Source organism: Musa acuminata, chromosome BXJ1-6 (genome assembly GCF_036884655.1).
Source record: "Musa acuminata AAA Group cultivar baxijiao chromosome BXJ1-6, Cavendish_Baxijiao_AAA, whole genome shotgun sequence".
Lineage (NCBI taxonomy): Eukaryota > Viridiplantae > Streptophyta > Magnoliopsida > Zingiberales > Musaceae > Musa > Musa acuminata.
In genome coordinates, this window is record NC_088332.1 from 3,875,300 (window position 1) to 3,896,630 (window position 21,331).

At 40.2% G+C, this 21,331-nt stretch overlaps 1 protein-coding gene and 1 long non-coding RNA gene across 3 annotated transcripts; one reads left to right on the forward strand and one right to left on the reverse strand.

Moving 5' to 3' along the window:
• Positions 1-1,400: 1,400 nt before the first annotated feature.
• Positions 1,401-17,206, reverse strand: LOC135675699 (uncharacterized). Of its 2 annotated transcripts, XR_010513962.1 has the most exons (5): positions 17,016-17,206; positions 8,785-9,014; positions 3,119-6,152; positions 2,941-2,975; positions 1,401-2,852 (listed from the first exon to the last, which is right to left on the reverse strand). It is a non-coding gene; the product is annotated as an uncharacterized LOC135675699 (long non-coding RNA). The 2 variants fall into 2 exon arrangements; XR_010513963.1 differs by lacking the exon at positions 2,941-2,975 and having other exon boundaries at positions 8,880-9,014.
• LOC103986799 (gibberellin-regulated protein 6) lies at positions 7,257-8,649 on the forward strand. Its single transcript, XM_009404897.3, has 4 exons — positions 7,257-7,663; positions 7,793-7,837; positions 7,946-7,979; positions 8,244-8,649. Exons 1-4 carry the CDS (start codon positions 7,595-7,597, stop codon positions 8,423-8,425), a joined length of 330 nt encoding a protein of 109 aa, XP_009403172.2. The 5' UTR covers positions 7,257-7,594; the 3' UTR covers positions 8,426-8,649.
• Positions 17,207-21,331: the final 4,125 nt, after the last annotated feature.

Genomic DNA, 21,331 nt, shown 5'->3' on the forward strand with positions numbered 1-21,331 from the left:
GTTTGACTCTTTTCAAAGAAGTTTTAAAAGGATGTAGCAGCACCTCCTTGTTACTTCCATCTCTTTTCATCTTGGGCACTTTGAACAATCTACTTGTGTTATTGCAGTTGCTCATCTTTGAGTTAGATTATCTGAAATTAACTTTGGCCTGTGCAATGTCAATGCCTTCTTTGTTCTGTTGATTGGGAAAAGTATATTCTACTTCATCCTTTTGTCTTGAGTCTGACTCTTACAATGTTGTCAATTGAAAATTAAGTAATATGTAATCAGGTAGATGTATAAAAGAAATATATTAATGAGATCAGATGTCTTAATGGTTGGTTCATGAATGAACATTTGGATCTTGCAGCATACTGGGGTGGAATATTTAGTCAAGTAGCTCAATCAATTAGATATTCATTTCTATAAAAATATAAATCCTGTATTAGTAGTTAATAGCCCACATATTCCTTTGCTAAAGACATGGTGTCTCTTTATTCCTCCCTACAATTTTCTATTATTATCAATTCAAATTAGTTCTTTTATCTTAAAAATGTTTATGAAGGAAGCTAGAGCTCATGGAAATGGAAATCCTAATAGTGTGTCACTCACATTGCTAGCATGCTTTTATAAACGCTTGTCATAATTGATCATGTGCTGTGGGCTGTTCAAGACTGATGGCATAGCTACCATTTCTTGTTCTCTGTGGAACTTGGAACTCACAATCCTTGTTGGGGCAACTGAGTTGATTACTGAATTGTTTTTCCTGTTTATTTTTCTGGGTTTGGAGGTCATGTCAGATATGAAAATAATTTAGGGAGAGAAGAACATTTTCAACTCTAAATCTCTCATATTATTGTGAATTCCAGATAAGAGAGAGAGAGAGAGAGAGAGAGAGAGAAGATTACCGTGATGAGGATGTTTCTTCTATTTCCCCATTCAGGCTCAGGCACCGCTGCCTTTTTTCCTGCTGCTTAGCTTGTTCCAATGTTGCTGATGCTGAACTTTTTTAGCTCCATGATTCTGTTTCTTGCTTCAAAATTCAATCTTCAGCACTTTGGTACCTGGAGTTCCTGTTCACCATACTCACAAAGATCTGAGTGTTGGGTAGGTGGGGGTCATGAAACCTCTTAGCCTTCATAATTGTACCTGTATGCTCATTCCATCTCTATCTACATAATTCACTTTCTAATCAAGAAAGAAGTGTGTTTGTGTGTGTGCTGCTAACATTTTTCATTCAGCAAGGGTAAGCATCACGGAGGAGGACCAGGAACTGCATTAATCAAGAATCTGCTATTATTAGACAAGTCCAAGTGGTGTCAGCTAAGCCATTTAAGAAAGGCCAGCTTAGTTACTTGGCCTTTGTGCTTCTTTCCTCTCTGTTCTCAACTTGTTTGATGTCAGCAGTGGTGATCTTTTGTCTGGTAGGATTTGGTCTCTAGGTTCTCTCTTTAGGTTGGAGCAAGTGTGGCTGGTCATGTCATTCTTTTAGTTAAAAAAGCATTAGGTTCATCCTCCCCACAGAAGGAAGAAAATCAAGTGTGATTTACTTTGATTTTTTTTTATTTTGGTAACATTGCATATATATACATATGTATGTATATATGTATATATATTGTGAGGATAGAAATTAAAAAAGAGAAACTCCTTTTTTGCAAGGTGGTACTTAAGCAACAAAAAAAAAGATTAATACAAAATTTTATTTCTAGTGGCTAATTTGTAATCCCATTAAAATGGAGAAGCCAGGACCAAGTTGTGTTAAGGTTAAGGGTTGGCATTTTAGAGGCCACTTTAAAGCAGCATTAATGGTCTTTGAAGAAAATTAACTTGATTTATGTTACCAGCCACTTCCTGGGTAATCAAAATTTTATCATCTTCTGGTCACAAGAGACTTCAACGGATACAGTTTTATTTATGCAAAACTGGATATATATATATAACATAAAGAAATGAATAGCAGATCTAAATTCATAAGGATGAAATATCCTTATACCCTATTTTTGAAGCTTGTTTAATAAATCAAGCAGGGAAAAGAACGTATGTCATATCATTACCCCATCAAGAAAAAGTAAGAACAGTAAATCATTGAATGCGTCCAAAAAAGACTTAGTGCTACTTGAGAATAATCCCACTCCATGACAGACACCAAACTTTCATTTAGACTTGGCCCTGTAGAAAAGAAGAGTGAGAGGGTCGATCTAAACTCGGCTCCATCCCACCATATCATCATTTTCTTTCTTTATTAGCCGAAGAGATTTTTTTTAATCACAAAATATAGAGATTCTGCATTTCTTCAAGCGCATTTTCCCTAACAATTATTTTATCTCTCTGTCACCAAACACCTTTAGAAAAAAAAAAAAAAGAAAAAAAAGGACACTCCCATTAAAAGATTACCACTAGTCCTTGACTTCTAAATAGCAAACAAAGTGCTTTTAACTATTAGGATGATGTCTCTTTATAGACCAAAAAATAAAATACCATCACCAGTGCAATACATGAATACTAGGATTTGCTATATGAATAAATGCATGAGACTACTTTTATTTATAATATAGTAAAAAAATAATTACTGTTATGTAATTATCAAGACCGCAGTTTTTAAGATGGGTGAGGGACGATGATAAGCGGTACTGATAAAAGATTCTAAAAGTTATACCTTATCCCGTCCTCTTCTCTGGTCAAAGCTGATAAAACCCCATCCCCTGCCGGAGCACCCGGCAATGTCTTAGGAAATCCTCGTGTTCGTCCTCGCTATCTATGGAAATATACTTTTTAGAGCAATGAAAGATCATGAATCATGCTCTTTATCTCGTAATCTAGATGAGCCAAGGAGAGCCACCAATTACTTGAAGTTTGGTTCCTGATTCTTCTACCTGTAAAAGAAAAAAAAGAAAGGTCTTCTGTATCAGTGATACCATGGCCTACCAAAGAGTCATCTCCATGCCCAAATGATATGCTCACTTGGGTGATTCCCCTATTTCGTAAATCCAAAGTCCCTATAGTGAAGACACACTGAAGTCAGATTCTACGTGGGCAGCAGATAAGGAAGGAGTTGACAGTGAAACTAATGGTCGGAAGAGATGAGAAGGATCCTATCCCTAATCCAATCAAAGCAAGCCGAAAGTTGTCATGCACTCACCTTTCTGTCCCTGTCCTCTTTATTCCATTAGCTGATCATTAAGCAGCTTCGGAGCACTTAGTCCTCAGAAATCACATAGGGTTGGACCATATGGATCATGGTGGACACAGACGACTCTTCTTTAATTCCAAGCCATTCTGCAATCGATGGAGTGATTTGCTGGCCTGCTTCTCTTCCTTGGAACTCTTGCGGCAGAAAATAAAGCTTGTTTCCCTTCAAGGTTCTTGTCAAGCACTAACCTTTGTAAAAGTCAACATGATGGGGGAATTTTGTGTTGCTTGACAATGATGTAATGGCAAATGATCAGCTTTTCTTTAGAGGGAAAAAAAAAAAAAACATGAACATGAGTTGCATTAGCATGTCAAAAGTAAATTAGCAATTTAAACTAGGTAACAATTTATGTGGCATGGAAGCCTGTTTTTGTTGTACCCATCCAGATCGTAGTTAGAATGCATGTGGTACTTGATGCATGATTAGTTAAGACAAGCAACAGCATAAATCTCAATTCTCATTTCTAAAGAATTAACAAAATAATTTTAAAATGACAAAATATTTTTGTTTATGTACCAAAATCAGACTATAAATCTTAGTTAAGGTCATTCAATCAAACAAAATACTTTAATGATAACATTCATGATAAAGTACAATAACTAATTAATTTTAGTCTTCTTAACATAGTAAATAATAAATAAGGGGTTGAAATATTTTTATTTTATTAAATCATATAACATATAATATAAAGTATAAAATAAATAACAAAATTATGAAATAAATAATTATAATTTAATAATAATAAAAATGTTATAGGAAGTTAACTAATGTATTAATCTTAGATAATGTTATTGTTCTCATACTTAATTGATTAGAATTCCAAAGTTTATAAACGAAAGACAGTAAGAGAGTTTGCCATTCATATACTGACACTAGAAAATTTTAATTCCAATTTCAAATCAAAAAATGGGATCAAATGTCACCTAAATCCCGCAAGATAATTTTGAGAAGATATTCAAAGGAACAGATAAATATTTATATCTAAAGCTTTGGGTGGAAGTACATAGAAAATCAAATATTCCAATTATTTTCATTTTCTTATTTACAAAAAATAGAAGTAATAGCCAAAGGTTGAGTAAAAGGAAACAGACAAACTAAGAATAGTTCTTTCTCATCCATCACAAGATTTTACTCATTCTAAAAACATGATTTTACTTTGCACAACATCAAGTCATGAATTGTCTTATCTTCACACTGCCCAACCATCCTTTAAACTTCATGGCATCCCCAAGAAAGTCAATTTGAGAGTTCTTGCATAGTTTACGAGGCGGGGAAAGGAGTTGCTGGCACAGGGATAGAACAATTTTGCAATTATTATATTTAAACAACTTGGGTTGGGCTGTACTTGGGCTGGTCTTAGGCCCAGAACTCGTAAGATTCAGAATTATGGGGCTGGCCATGTGTATTGAAAGACTCGGGCTCTTCTTAAGCCCAAATGGAGATCATAAGGACCGGAGAGGCCCAAATAGAGAGTGGTGCTTCACTTCTCCCCTGTCCGCTCCCAACAACTTCTCTCACCACCTCCTGTCTTATGTGAACAACGTAACGAGATGCAGTCATTAACAAACAAACCATGTCCCAACAGTTTCGGTCCAGCCAATTGGCTTGAGGCCTACAAATTAATTCAACTAGTCTCACATTAGATGTGATCAATGACTTTGATTAACATGCGTTATCATTTATATTCAGCAACTTCTAAATACTTGAAGGTTTGACCCACGTGGTAACTAGATCTAGGCCTTGACCAGTATAACATCAAAGCAACTAACTACTCATGATGTGCAGATCATGTTGGTGCGAGGACAACGACCACAACACCTTAAGATCCCACGGCATATACAGTAATCCTAGTGATCCATGCATAACAGGAATCATATATCTTAACTTCTATACCCAAAAAACACTGATTTTTTTTTGTTTCTTATGCATAAAAAGGTGGTTAATTTTTGTAGCAATCACAAGACTTTGCTATGTAGGTTTTTATAATTGTGTTTTGAAAGTTTACATCTTTGTCATTTGTCTTCAATTCAAAGTACTGAAAGTTTTTTACTGCATTCAAGGATACATGTAATTTCGGACAACGTTTTCATACATGTAGTGTAGCTACAAGCCTACAACATACACATATGGTACAATTTTTAAGAGAACATTTAGGATGAAGTTTACCATGCCCATTTCACTAAAGAATTAAAGAATCATACCACAATATATTTTACTCATATTTGATAATTAGTTTAATGGCATACAAGATCATCAGCATCTTATGATACAGGAACATATGATACTACTAGTTCAAATAGTAAAAATAACTACTACTTTAGATCTTTGTAAAAGATGCATCGAGAGAAGAGCAACAATAGAAAGGCTAAGATAAGGCAAGAATCTGAAACCTGCAAAGTGAGCATGTTGTTGATGCATGTGGAGGTTACAGAGGTTAGCAGATCCCCACTGAACCAAAAATTAAAAGCCTTCATTGAAAGGAGTTGGCAACAAACGTTGGATTTTTGTGAATGCTCTCACATGGGTGACTCTGACCTCTGTCCCAAGCTACCAATATGTTTCATTTTAGAATTTAACCTGCCACTTTCTCCAAGACCATGATTGCATTGTTCTGAGAAATGTCCATCTCCTGGGAATTGAGTATATGTTCTCTTGTTTAAGATCTCAATAACCCTAGAAGATCTGCTATTACTTAGTCCCATTGATGTCGATCCTCCACTACAAAGCACTAATGAACTTGTCTATACTAAGATTGGTCCAGTGCACAAGACTCCTACCAGTACAGGTCTGAAGAGAGTCGATGCAAGGCAATACCCTCAGGTAAAAGATCATTCAGGTGGCTAACAAAACATTATCACTGAAGCGAGTCAATGTAAGCAATAAACTTACGTAAATTTTATTTTGGCAGCTGAGAAAACATTGTCATTGCGGGACACAATCAAAATCCACCATCCAATATGACGTGCATTGTAGGTGCATGTACCTAGAAGAACACTATATCTAAATTTTCTATTTGTTTTATGGAAAGAAAATAATGAACAAATTACATGAACAATACACTTAAAATGTCATAAATATTAAAATGAAACAAAACCCTTGGCTATAATTAACCCGTTATGCAGAGGAATTAGAAAAAGATTGCAATTTATTAAGCAATCAGTATGTTGATTAGCTTTGTATATGGATGTCATGACCTAAAATGACTTCATGTCAATTTGTTGATGATATAGGTCTAACTTCAAGTAGAATCTGACATTTAAAAAAAAAAATCAAATCTATGATAAAGACAATAGCTTAACTGATATGCATGTGGAAGCGAGCCCACACTTAAAGGGTTCAATGTCTAAAGAATTCAAAGGGATGAGATTTGGATGAGGCAGTTGTGCACCTTGTGGCCAATTTGTCAGTGAGGCCATGACCTTCTGCGAGATGTGTCTCTTTCTTGACAACTACAAAGGGAAGAACATGGGTGGGGTTGGGTTCATTCACAGAAGAGGTACTTGTAGGTTCCACCCATCATAATGTGATAGCAAAGAATGTCATGGGTGTCCCATGCTTGTCCTTGCATCACATGATGGACTCAGACCAGCACATGCTCCTCACCACTAATTGCATGGCTTCCCAAAGGACATCCAATCTTCCTACAATTCACAAGGCACCACTTTGTTTTTGGGTCCAACTATAACTCCCCTCTAAACTAGTATTCTTGTAGGTCTGATTTGTACTATGTATGAACTAGTAATGATAACATTTTGCAAGGTTTTAAAGATTAACATTTGTTCTGCTAATTTGCCACAGAAATAAAATGAACTTTTGGTTAGATTTGATAGCAAAGAATGTCATGGGTGTCCACAAGTTTGTCCTTGCATCACATGATGGACTGAGACCAGCACATGCTCCTCACTTTAATTGATGGCCTCCCAAAAACCACCCAATCTTCCTACAATTTTTAAGGTGCCACTTTGTGCTAGGGTCCAACTATAATTTCTCCCTAATCTAATATTTTTGTTGCTCTAATTTGTACTGTGAACTACCAGTGATCAAATCTTGCAATATTTTGTTGATTCCATTTGTTCTGCTAATTTGTCAGAAGTAAACTTAAACTTTTAGTTAGGTTTCTCCAAAGTTACATAATAGAGTATGCTTGCCTGTTTACAAAGATAGAATCTACCAGCTATTATGTATTAACTGAATGCATATTGATTTGTGATTGCCTCAATGGTACAAAGGCCACACTTTAGGTACCAAGGTCAAGAGTGTAAGCTTCATCCCCAAGGGGTACACAAGGAGGCATATTTTATCCCTCTTTATGGACTTTTGTCTGCCCCATCTAAGCTATAAATATGGCGGCCTCTCCAACATTCCACTACATCTCCTTAGCTCATTTGTCTGTTGTACTGTTTAGACTTGGGAAGAACAATAGCCATGGCTAAGCTTGTTGTTCTGCTGGCCATTGCCCTCCTAGCCATTTCCATGGCTGACTCTGGTTACAAGGTCAGGATCTCTTCTCTGAAAGCCAGTGATACCAATACTACCAATCTACACATAACATTACCAAGTCCATTTTACAATGTAAATAAGTATGCTTGCTCTTAGCTTCTATGTTATTTCTTTGCATTCCAGGTGCTGGCCAAAGAAATTAAGCATTCTGAAGGGGAGTACATACTGGTACAATTATTTACATCTTCCTGCTTTGTAAATACTTCCTAAATAGAGTGGTTTAAAGTAGCAATTCTTCTTTTTTTCTGATTTTCTTACTAATATGCACTTTTTCAGACTTCAAACGGACGAGGCACCCTGCAAACCTACCGTAAGTTTATCATTTTTCATTTTCATCCAAACAAGTCTCAAAAATGGTGGTCTTATTATGAGTAATTGAGCAACAATAGTTATAGAGATTTAAAACAACAGAAAAGAGATTCTGAGACAAAACATTTCAGAATGACCTAAGAACTACTAAGAAAAATACTTGGAAGTGATCTGTTCTTGTATAATTAGGCTAATGGAAAAATCTATTCTGAACTATGAATGTAATTTCTTTTCTAACATTTATGCATTGTATTTCCATGATCAGAATGCCCATCCCAATGCTCAAGGAGGTGCTCAAAGACACAATACCACAAGCCATGCATGTTCTTCTGCCAGAAGTGTTGCATTAAGTGCCTCTGTGTACCCTCAGGTTTCTATGGCAACAAAGGAGAGTGTCCTTGCTACAACAACTGGAAAACGAAGAGAGGGGGCCCAAAATGCCCTTGACTTGAAGCAAACTAGTTTTCTCTAGCCTATTTGTATTGTTCACTTGCTTCACTCAACCTAAAGAGGTTGCTCTTGTATTACCATTATCTGCCCGACCAACCTCAACTTGATTGCTGAGTGTGGTAGGAGGCAACATAATTTGTATCAAGAATCAATATTATGATTCTTATTTGTACCTCCTAATCAACCAATAACAATCTGATATTTGATGGTTTTATGAATAAGCCATTTTCTCTAAATATATTATTCTTTTTATGAATGCCTCTTTGGCTTAAAGTGGACCTCACAGTTTCTTATCATATAGCAAATAATTCCATGGAAGAATCATCTAGATATAAGTTTGCAAACTTTGGGAGTACCGTTTCAGAATTCAGTTAAAAGATACCATTCTTGGGTTGAGGTAATATCTGTAAACTCATCGAATTCTCCTAAGAAACAAAATGAAATAACTCACGTAGATACTTTGTAATCTTTCACCATAGTTTCTGAGTTCATCTGCAACCATAAATAAATTGCTCCAGTAATCTAGCAAACATCAAAACTGATTAAATTGGCAGCAGGGTGCAAGATCATATGCCATTGAACTGACCTGAAAAAAGAAACAACCTGGGTATGAAATTCTAAAATACATTCATGTGCAATTTAAGGCAGCTGTTTACCAAATAATCATCCATTCCATGCTCATATTTTAGATGCTCAGTGCAAATAGCATTTATTCATAATTATATACCAAATCACAATATAAATATAGTAAATGTACTTCTTGGTGGGAAAAGCTTACAGTTTTTTACAGCCTTTTTTTCCAAGGTGTATTATTCTGTGAAAAATGTGTTTTTTTATCATTTGATGCAAAAAGCATTTATTTCTTTTTTTATTTTTTGAAAATGATAAGTGACGAGGATGAGATTCGATCCTTAGACCTAGCTATAAGACAGTCAAAGTTTTATATTGTTGCATCCTTCGCTAAAGCAATAGACAACATACCCAACATATGGCATCATCCAACAAACATAAGTGCATCTTTTGGATGTCTATTTCTTTCAACTATTTCATCAAACAACTGCCTCGCAGTCTGCACACCATCACTTTCTCGGTGCATTCCGATGGGAATCTGGACAAAGACATCAGTGTCAAAAAGGAGCTCGGAAGCATAGAATGAACCTTGGTGCCCTACTCAACCTCGCCAAGACTTGACAACGTGACATTATCGAACTTGACACCGCCGCGGTGTAACGGACAAACTTCTAAACAAGATGTTGGATGTAATGCTTATGTCTGTCCGTTGTCTTTTGGCATGTTCATGCCTTGTACAGCAGGTAGAGGGGCGGCCGAAGGCTAAATAGTCCCATGTTAGTTGGGTTGGTGGCCTCTTTAGGCTTGTAAATAAAGGTTGTGTCATGTGGACACGTGCGAGAGCTTTTCGGTCTGTAATGGACCATTTTACCCTTTGTTGTGCAACTATTCAGAGCTTATAAAGTCTGTTTGTAATTTGCATTGTTTATGAAGTGTTTTTCGGACATGTTTACTTGTGGATCCCGATTGAGGCGTTCTCTTTAACCCGTTCTCTCTTTTGTTGGTCCTAAGGGACAATGGGGGGGCTTCGGGGAGGCTGACCTTTGCAGACGGACGCGCGAGGGTGCCACGCCTTAGGCAAAACCAGCTAAGGTCGTGACATTATGGTATCAGAGCGGGACAAGCACTCATAGAAACACTTGACATGCAAACGTGGGGGACCTAGCGGGGCTGCGTTGAGGGCAGTCAGCACACGCGCGAACGTTTGAGGGAAAACGGGCATGGAGATGTAGGGAAAAGAGTCGCTCAGAGGAGCGGGCATCTAACATTGACATTTTGAGGAATGACCAACCCTTCGCGCAAGAGGCACCACGAGAACAGGCAAGCTTGGAAGAATGCGGAGCGCACAAAGGCTGGGATGGCTGAGTTTGAGCTACGGCTCAACGTTGACAACTTTACTTGATGGTGCTCAAGGCAAGCGAGGCGCTTGGCAAAGGATGAGACCATGCAAAGTGGAATGAGTTGCTCAGCGACCGAAAGAGTTGTGCAAAGCTCACAGAGGTGAGGGGAATTGCTAACTCGAAGAATTCGGTACTCATGCATGGGCTTGTATGCGGACGATGGAATGTTCGTGGCCATCCCAAGGCGGTCGAGACTCGGCGCCATGGAGCATTGAAACTTTCTCTTCGGCATGCAAAGGATACGTCCGGAGGAGGCTGAAGTGTGCAACGAGTTTAGCATGTTGCTAGGCCTTGAGGGGTGCGGCGGTGGCTGTATTGACGTGGAGGCGCAATCTAGCAAGTGCGTTTGCAAGAGGCAGAACAATGCATAGTTTGTTCAGCAGATCGGAGTAGTCCAAGGGGATGGTGGTCTCCGAAACGAAGAGAGATGTTGCTCCAACGGGACAGTTATCTAGGAGGGATAAGTCTCGGCACTCCAGAGGGAGAATCATGTGAGACGGACTTCATATGTTGAGGAGGAGTACCTCACAAACAACAACTTCACGAAGCTCGATGGACTGAGCAAGCGGCGAGGAGTTGTCGCATGATCTCGCTCGAGAGAATGCATTGGTGGATGCATTACGAGATCAAGTGGGGGAGCGACCTAAAGCAACTTATGAAGGTACACTTGGAGTCGATGTAGAGATCGGACTCAAGGGAGGGCTGACCCGTGGAATGGTGGGCGCGAGGGCCACCATCGACTCAATGCAAAAAACGAGGAGCGGAACAACTTGGGTGTAACTTGGCGAAGTACCCAAGCCGCATGAAGGGAGCCAGCATAGAAGTTGGAACATGGAGCAGAGGCACATTGCTTTCCTTAGACAGCGGTCAAGGACATGAACTCATGCAGAGGCAAGAGTAGGATCATGTTGTTCCATGGGTCCTTCTTTCTGACGAAGCGGACTCATCTTGCATGGTGCCAAAGACGAAGGGAGCTTCTGGGCACATGCACCTTATCTCGGAGGAGCATTTGATGGAGGAACTAAGGCGACTCAATTTGCGGAGGCGAAGTTGGGTTCAAAAGGCCTTAGCACGGGGCAAGAGGACGCAGAGGCGGGTACTCTTGAAGAATATGCCACAGTGTTGCCATTCAAGTTGCCATGAAGGAAGCAGTGCGCAGCGGAGATTGTGCTGGTAGAGGCAGAGGCCCAGGATCCAGACAATGGTGCACAAACTACAGTGAAGTCGGTGGACTTTGGGAGCTACTAGGCGACGGACTGTCCTAGAGCGGTGCTTCATCTAGGTGTGACCCAGGAGTGGGTGGATGAAGGTCGATTGCCAGAGGAGCGAACAAAATCGAAGGTGGAAGGGACCCTGCGATGTATTGGCAGAGGCCACACATGGAGGGTTCACAATTCGAGTTTATTCCACAAGGATCAGAATGCAATGGAGATGTCACCAGGAGGCGACATGGTGCAGCGGATCGTGGTGGAACAATTCGTGGCAATGCGATACACACAATCTGTCCCGTGAGGGATGAGATCATATGGAGGTATGATCGGGAGTTACTGGAAGCTCCACTTCGGTGAACAACACGACGGCAAGAAGGGCTATGGATTCAAGAAGTGAAGGCCATGGTACCGCAGAGGCGGGTCTTCCGGGCGTGCATCGAATTTTGCATCGGATGAAAGCCTTGGTCATCAGCATATGGGGGCTGTGTTCCACCAAGGGAAAAGTTCAAATGCAAGTACCAGTGAGTTCCATGGGAGGGACTTGATCATACAGAGGTATGATCGAAGCAGCTGGAGAGTTGGACTGCTCCAGAGCTCATATTCGCTTAAGGGAGCCCGACAAGTCAGAGGACAAGGTCGAGTAAGCGAACGTTGCTACCAAGGAAGCTAAGGAGAACAGAATCGGTGCAAACTCTACAACGTGATGGCAGAGGCCATGCATGGGAGTTGCAGTATGTCTTTCCATCGACCAAACGGACTGCTTGGAGAACACAGATGTGTTGAAGCAGAGGGTCGAAAGGGGCGAGGAAGCGACGATGAGTCCAGAGGGACATAGCTACCCAAAATCAAGCATCAGTTAGAATGGAGGTGGACTCAGAGGAGTGCCACGGAGACATCTCTACTGATTGTGAAGAAAAGGGATACAGAGGCGAGGCGACGGATAGTAGGGCCATGGGCATGGCAGCGCCATGGTACCGCAGAGGCGGGACTTCCGTGCAAGTCATTGATCCCTTGCTCTCATAGAGGGAGAGCGCTTGGTCGTGAAAGGGGCCGAGGAGGTGGAGCATGCAGATGCAATCTCCAAGTACCGAGACAAGGCTGAAGGGCAGAGGCCAAGAAACTTCGTAAGACCGGTGTCAACAAGTTTCTCATCAAGATAGCCGTAAGTGAAGGACTTCGGGTCATGCAAGAGTGCACGACCAAGGAACGAAGCAGGCAGTACGCGGTGCTGTACCTTTGCTACTCAGTGGAGTAGGCGACAGGGTTGATGGAGAAAACGGTACAATCCCAGAGGCGACCTCATCTATCAGAGAATTACTCCAAGTTGGGGTGAAAACTTCCCACATTCCAGAAGTTCGATGGCATTGAGAAGGTGAATCACAGTAGCTAACTCAACGCAAGGAGTGCAAACACTTCAAGTGCTTCAGAAGTGTGAGCAAAGAGCAGGCGAAGACCAATAACCAGCTCGATGCATGAAGTACAACCTCGAGGAGGCGGGCGAAGTCAAAGTAACCTTTGCCTTCTCAACTCTTAAGAGAATGGGCGAAACCGAGTACCCCAGTTCTCTTATCTATCCAACAGAAAGACAATAGTTGTCAAATCCTCACCAACGGTGATCAGTGCTACTGAGAGTAGATTGTCCGCTTCATTTCCCAACGAAATGCCAATCGAAAGCGGAAGTGATGCGAACCTACTTGGATGTGACAACTAACTGAAAGAAGAGTCAATGAGCAGATTTTGTGGAGGAAGGACCCAAAACTTCAGAAGTTGGCGAGACGATGCTCGTTAAAGCTCCAACAAGCATCCACCCAGTTCAAGCAGCATATGGAATTTTTAAGAGACTGGCGCAGTAAGGATGGTCTTTTCCTTCATTTGGCGGATCCACAGGAATCAACAAGGATCAACACAACTCAGCCAACCCCACACCAGAGTCAGAGTCATTGGTGAGTTGAAGCAGCATGGCGGATCAAAGATTCGACTACTCAAAAACAGCAGCGGAGTGCAGCTGGGAGCCAGGAGGCACATTGCAGCTGGAGCGGAAGATTGAAGACTCAGCAAAGGCGAAGAGTTGCAGTGTTCACAAAGGCTTCGACGAGGACGTCGAAGGGATAAGTGGGGGAGAATGTAACGGACAAACTTCTAAACAAGATGTTGGATGTAATGCTTATGTCTGTCCGTTGTCTTTTGGCATGTTCATGCCTTGTACAGCAGGTAGAGGGGCGGCCGAAGGCTAAATAGTCCCATGTTAGTTGGGTTGGTGGCCTCTTTAGGCTTGTAAATAAAGGTTGTGTCATGTGGACACGTGCGAGAGCTTTTCGGTCTGTAATGGATCATTTTACCCTTTGTTGTGCAACTATTCAGAGCTTGTAAAGTCTGTTTGTAATTTGCATTGTTTATGAAGTGTTTTTCGGACATGTTTACTTGTGGATCCCGATTGAGGCGTTCTCTTTAACCCGTTCTCTCTTTTGTTGGTCTTAAGGGACAATGGGGGGGCTTCGGGGAGGCTGACCTTTGCGGACGGACGCGCGAGGGTGCCGCACGCCTTAGGCAAAACCAGCTAAGGTCGTGACAGCGGGGCTCAACGCATCTAATTGTAAAAGTCGAGTGCACTGGCGGAGGACAAGAATGGTCCGTGAAGGCCAGAGAGTAACGAGAGGCGAGGGCGACAGCAAAAGGCGATAGCGCATAGGAGCTTCTGCACATTGAGTTAAGTAAGATCCTAACGACAGCGGGGAACGCTCTAGGCTCTAGAGAGAGTTGGAGAAGCGATGACATTAGTGGAGAGAGGGAAGAAGCCGGCCAAGAAGCAAGAACTAATCAAGTGAGATGAAAAATATATAGATTTCTTTGACTTCTATTAATTCTTCTATAGATTAAATCTACCAATATTTGTAAAATGTATTTGCTATTGTTGGACATCTTTCATCATGTTTTTGCCTTACATAAATGCTCACATAAATTAATGTGATGAATGCTTGGAATCCATAAAAGCTTCCAAGTGCATTTGAAGTTCTGTTACTTTCACAACTTTGCATCAATGTAAGACACACATCAATTTCTCCAGATAGCAATGGTATTTATAAGTCTAACACTTTACATAATCTATATATACAAAACTATGAAAGAGATATTTTAAGAGTCTACTAACATGATCTCTTGAAAATGGGTTCAAGAGAGGTATAAAATTGGTAATTATTAATCGTTCTGTTACAAGGAAAAATAAAGTTAAATTGCTCATCCTATTCACCTAGACATGTATCTTGTCCAATTCAAGGGACTGTTCAACAAAATAGAAGAATTTTCTTTACTCCATATGACTTTTCAATTTCTTATCTAAGTTGAAGAACAAAATTGCTGATAGTTGTTTAATCTAGTGAAATTTCCCTGCAACTCTGATGACAGGCATTCTCAGTAGGTATTATGTAGTAGCTTTTTTGTTCATAGTTCTTAGAATCCTACCAAATAATAGGAGTTGAAATGGTGCTAAGTGAAAGGCACAAGGCATTAATAATATGGCAAATGCTTCTACAAAACTTAATAGAAGAAAAAGAACATGAAGAAGAAAAAGAAGTAGAAGAATCTGAAGGAGGAAGATTAGCACCCAATGTTATCATCAAAGACATTTTGAATTGTTCAAACCTTATGCACAAAAAATGGCCAACAAGAAAAGTTGCAGTTTATGTATACCCGGAACCAAAGCAAATTCTTAACTATACGGAGCGAGCATGACACTTGAATGACCCATCTGAACCAGCTACATTGCAGAAAGGTAGGAAAATGCTTTTTAGCTGCCTCTTTTTCCCTTGTTTCAATTTTGAGCTCTTTTTTTTTTCCTCTCACTTATTGCATTCCATAGCTTGTTTGCTAGCAGCATGATTTTTTTTAAGGACGAATTCCCGAAAAAAGCCTCTAAGTTTCATAATTTTCTAAATAGCATCCGAAGTTTGAAAATTTTTCAGAAAGCATCTTTTTTTCAAAATAACTATCCTGTTCTCGTCGGCCACCTCCTTCCACCCAACCCCTAGTTGCATCGCCACCCCGCCGATTGCCCCCCTCCGTTGGACCTACCCAACAGCGGAGACACAGTGGCCCCGCAGCACCCCGCTGGACCAGCGACGGAGCAGCCCTCGCAGAGCTGGACCAGCGACAGAGTGACTAGTGACAACGGTGAGGGTCAGGGGTCTGGCAGGGGTTGCATAGCCTCCTAGCACCCCTGCCTTGACAGTGAGGTCTCCTCGCACCCCCTCCTTGCTGTCGACCGCAAGCGAGGAAGGAGAGGGGGAGCGGCTTGTCCTCACAGCCAACGGCAACAGTGAGGGTTGGGGGGAGAGCAGGGTGGCCATGTGAGACAGAGGGGGGCCATCGATAGGGCAGAGGCACAGCCAGGGCTGACGCGGGAAGAGGCGGAGCTAGGGTGCGGCAAGAATTTTCAAAATGACGAGGACAAAATCACCTTTTCTTGCAGTCAGAGGCATTCTGTGGTAATTTTTCAAACTTGGGGTGTTATGTAGGAAATTCTGAAACTTGGAGGCTTTTCCAGGAATTTGCCCTTTTTTTAATATCCTTCTCTAATATTTTAACTAACTTTTACTTGTATTTCTCGATCTGCAGTTTATTTAAGCATTTCAGCATGATTATGCACATTCTTTTAATGAAAACAATGAAAACTCAAGTTATCTGACATCAGGTTTTATGCACTCATTATGCCAGAAAAGAATTGGAACTCTTTGGAACCCAACATCTGACTTCCAGTAGGGCTAGTTACCTTCTACACGACCACAAAGCCACTGGGTAAGACTTGCCATGTTATGGGACTTGGTTACAATCCAAGTGTAGGTCTTGATGAGATTCAAAGTGCAGCTATAATACACTTATAAGAACATGAAACTATGGCTTGATGTGGTCCTGAACCAAGACAAGCATAGCTGGATGAACTATTTCGATACTGAAATTGATTACCTCCAGATGTGCAACTTTGGACTTTAATGCACAATACTGTAGAATCGCCTACCCTCTAGAGGTTGCATATATGATGCTAGGCTAAGTGACATGAAATCCATACCAGAAAACACTATCATTTAATTTTTAGCATCACCTAAACATTCTGATACCCATCCAGGCACATACGGATAGCGCAGATTTATAAGGTCATCGATTAAGGTATGCAGGGAACAATTACGGATAAATGCAACAAAAAGTATACATATCACACCTTTAATCTGCAAACTAGGCCTAAAAATTTCAAGATAAATCTATTTTGCGAAAAATTTAGAGATTGGCACAATATCTACATAACTAGAAGTACTATACCAATCAAATCCTGCGCACACTCGACGATCCAATATAGAACAATACAGAGAGAAAGAGAGGCTGAAGAGATTATTGGACATGTTAAGCTCGTCGAACCTGAGGCAAATCCCAAGATTCGCATGCTCCATCACTTCCCCTCGGCCCCCATCCTTGCCGCTGATGCAGGAACGAAATACCTTGAGCCGAGTCGATCGGCTGACGGCAAGATCGAAGCTTGGGGTTTCAGGAAGATGGCGAGGATTCCAACGAGAAGGGGGAAAAAGCGAGGGTTTCTTTTGAAATTGACGACGAAGGAACTCAATATATGCTTTTCGTTTGGTTCGCTCGAACCAGGTTGCGGTCCGATTGGGTCCGGTTCAATCACGGCCTCCTAGTAAAAGAACCCTTCACCGGTTTAATCCGCTTCGATCCATGACTTGTATGGGTCGGCCCAAGTGAGCCTTTCAACCTTTCATAATATAACATCTACTCTGTCATTTGAAGAACTGCCAATACAGGAAAAATGAGATCTAATGTGCTTGCTAAATCAATCTTAAATGTCCACATAACATCGCATATACGATATGTTAGCCAATAGGTTGCCACATCTAAAATTGAGCAATCCTATAATATGTTGTGTGTTAAAAGTAAGGAAGCTTAGATTGAGTTGTCTTCCATTTTTCTTCCCTCCCTACTTAGCTTTCAAGGAATCTTTATTACTTCCCCACCACACAGTGCAGGGTTTGCATGTTTCCATGCTTAGCTTCATGCTCTTTGTTGTATCTCTTTGGTTGCTTTGCTCCTGTCATCATCCAAACTACATTCATATTTTCTCAGTCACTTATCTATCATCCACGTAGAAGAAGGGAGACCTGATGAATGCTTGACATTGCACATGTAAACGATCTTCCCCGTTCTATGCAAAGAGAAGGAGATCTTTCTTATGTAGTTGCCTTTTGATGATACGGATCAGGTGGCTGTTGCTTTGACCCTGAGCTTTGAATTGCATGGTCTTATAGCTACTGCCAATGGTTCAGACACTCTTTGCTGCATCTGCGGTCAGTGTTGTCTATTTTGAACACTGTAGATGATACTGATGTTACTTTGGTTGAGAACTCCATCAAGCTTAACACACCCTCACATGCTGGGCTCAAGCAGATGTCCCATTTACCACTGGGGTCGATGCGGGTGTCAGCTCCTTTTCTGCACCTCGACACTGATCATTCACTCGATAGGCATGGCTGGGAATGCTGCAGGAACGTTGTCGCTTATGATGGCAATCATCCTTCTTTTTCCCATGCTTTTAGTTGATTTTGCTTGATCTTGTCTTCTCAGATATCGACCTCAGTCTTAGATATAGCTGCTGACATATCTAATGCTGAAAACAAGTGGTTTATAACCGTTGGAAATCTATTAACGATGAGTATGAGTCAAACTAATTAAGGTTTATATGTATTGAGTCAATCAAACGCTTAAGAGACTCAAATATATATCATCCGTTCTCTTAGTTTTTTCTTCAAGTCTCTCCTCGCACATGAATATCTTCTACCAAATGCATGCTGATGTTATCTGCTGAAGAAATGTTTTAGCTTTGATGTTTGCCGATGGAGAACCTGCAGAGATACCTACAGGCTCAAAGATGGGCCATGATCAGAAAGATGAACTCGTAGGCAGTACACCTGAGAGACTGACACCTTTGTTGGATAGAGAAATGTTTGTGGTGGCTCAGGATCATCATAGTTTTCAGGTGGTCATGTGGCCTGTTTCAGCCTTAGCCCCATTTGGGGATGAACTGAGAGGGGCCACAAGACTGCAAGTGTCACCGCAGCAGCGTATGTTTCATGTTGAAGGAGCGGGAGGGGAGGGGCGGGGACTCCTCTGGAAACATGAGCTCTTTCATGTACTGCCACCTCGCATGCCATTACTGCAATCTAGCTTTTGGCCCCAGTGGCGGATGAGAGCAGCGCAGCACATGCCTGCTCTCAGCTTGGCACAGGAACTTCAAGTTGAGTTCAGATCTACTCACCTGAGAGAAATCAAGTTTTCCATGGCAATCCTACACCAGTTCTCGAGTAGGGTAATGGCATGCAGACCTTGATCTCCAGGACGGGAGATGAATCACCAAACCATGCATGCAACGTGAGGTCTCCCTCAGGTTTCTTAAGCTGTTTCATTGACATCTGCAGCTGCAGGTGCCAAACAAGGGTGAGGGGAGGCGTTCATCTTTGAACGCCCGCCTCTGCGCTTGGCGGGCAGCTAAAATGGCGACCAAGGGGAATGGTAGGGGCCCGCCGGGGTGGCCCACTTAAAGAGAGGGAGAAATGGATGACGTCAGATCGGAGGAGGTGGGGGCCAGACGAGGATTCCTGTTGTCTGATGGTGTGGAGACAGCGAGGCCACCACCACGCCAACGAGGCAGCGACCGGCAGTTGCTGATTGATAGCTGTCTTGAGTCAGTCAGGATCCAGGCTTTCCACGTCAACACGACCGGTGGTAACCTCCCTCTCCAGCTGTCTGGTTGAAAACCCTGGATCTTGTTCTGGTTTGGGTATTTGATCACATCTCTAGCATTGGCTCGTGACTTGTTCCACATCGAGAGTCAAACAAAAAAGTCAAAAAGCATAGAAGCCGAGTCAAAGACGAAGACCAGGTCAACAAAATCAACAGGTGGAATGTAATATATATATATATATAGGCAATCTCGTGTGGAAGAAGCCAATAACGGAATCATTCACAGGTCTGCCCTTTCTCGAACAATGCCAACTCAGATGTCACTTCTATGGGGAAACCAAAAATTCTATTATTTGTGGCATATTCGGTATCTCATGTGATAGTACATTGAATCACATCATTGTCTCCAATCACAAAGTACTCCACGCTTTTCTAACCTTTGCCTCGGTTTAAATTCCTTTTTACAATATATATGTACACTCCAAAAACAAGTGATATTTGTTTTTAGCTTTGCTAGATTGATTGAGGTTTGGTGTTCATAGATTTACGGATGTGTCATTGTAATTATTCTTCGTTGACCGTTATCTAAATAATAATTGATGGAAAACATGAAAAGTCAAATGATTGATGAGGATATGAAGAGTTAGTAATAGTTAAACTATGAGCTCAAATAGCGAAATAATAGTGTCACCTAAGCATATGACCAATGAGCATAGAAATGATGTAAGGCAACTACATATAAGATGCTCTGTCCATTATCTTTTTTATCTTTATTACTGGTAGGATACTATTTCAAAATGAGATGACATGTAAATGGATAGTTAACAGGTTTTAACTTATTTATGTTTAATCTATCAAAAAAAATTTTGATATATCTATCTCTCATGAGATATAATCAAAGTTTATCATTCTTCTTATCACAAATAATTATCATACCAAAAATATGTTTAAATCTCAAACCAATTTTATAGCAACAGCTTTACTCAACTCTTCTTTTAAATCTATATTTTTTTTGGATATCATGATCAACAATTAACATGTCATCAAAGTAAAAGAATAATAAGATTATTATTAAAAAATATCTTATATAGATACAAAAGTAGTTTTATCATCTCATGGTTTATCATAAAAGAATCAAACTTTTTATACCAATATCTCGATATTTACTTAAGACCATATTAAATTTGTCTTATCTTAAGCTTTGAACTCTTCATGCTGTTTTATATATTTTTTTCCTCCAAGTTATCATAAAGAAAAATAATTTTTAATCAAGCTATTCAATCTCAAAATCAATATATTTTTTCTGACCAAATCCTTCTAGCTATGAGTTTTTTTTTTCCTTCTTCAATCTAAGCACCCATTTGTTCTTTAATGCACTTTTAATATTATATAATTTTACAAAGTCAAATATATGATTCTCATATAATGATTTCAATTCTTCTTATATGACAATCAACTATTTATTTATTCGCTCATGTAACATAACCTATTCTTAGTAATGTTCTAACTCTTACTCTCATAAGTAAATAACACATATTTACGAAGAGAATATCTTTGAAACGGTCGATGCTTTATGGTATATCTTCTCAATCGATGTTTAATTTGTGGTTCTATGAATGCTCAATATATTTATCAAAATCATCGTTCGAGGATATATCACTATGATCTTCTTATTCATCTTTATCATCATCGATAACTACTATGGGAGAAAGCATAGGACTCAAACTCAAATTCATAGAATGTTTATTGAATGACTTTAGTTTCTAAAATTTTTTTAAATCTATAATAGTTTGATTTTCAAGAAATATCACATCTCTAATTTTAATGGCTTTCTTATTTTTAAATTCTCATAATCTATAACCAAGTTCTTCGTATGCACAATACAAAAAGACATTATTTACATTAAACTTTGATCTATCATCTTTTGGAACATAAACAAATGTCCCATATTCAGATACTCTTAAATACTTATAAGAAGCATC

Bases quoted from the DNA above. Each gene is read 5' to 3' on its own strand.
- LOC103986799 (XM_009404897.3), top strand. From the start codon at position 7,595: ATGGCTAAGCTTGTTGTTCTGCTGGCCATTGCCCTCCTAGCCATTTCC. The intron at 7,838-7,945 runs GTACAATTATTT...GCACTTTTTCAG, and splicing joins CTGAAGGGGAGTACATACTG to ACTTCAAACGGACGAGGCAC. The intron at 7,980-8,243 runs GTAAGTTTATCA...TTCCATGATCAG, and splicing joins AGGCACCCTGCAAACCTACC to AATGCCCATCCCAATGCTCA.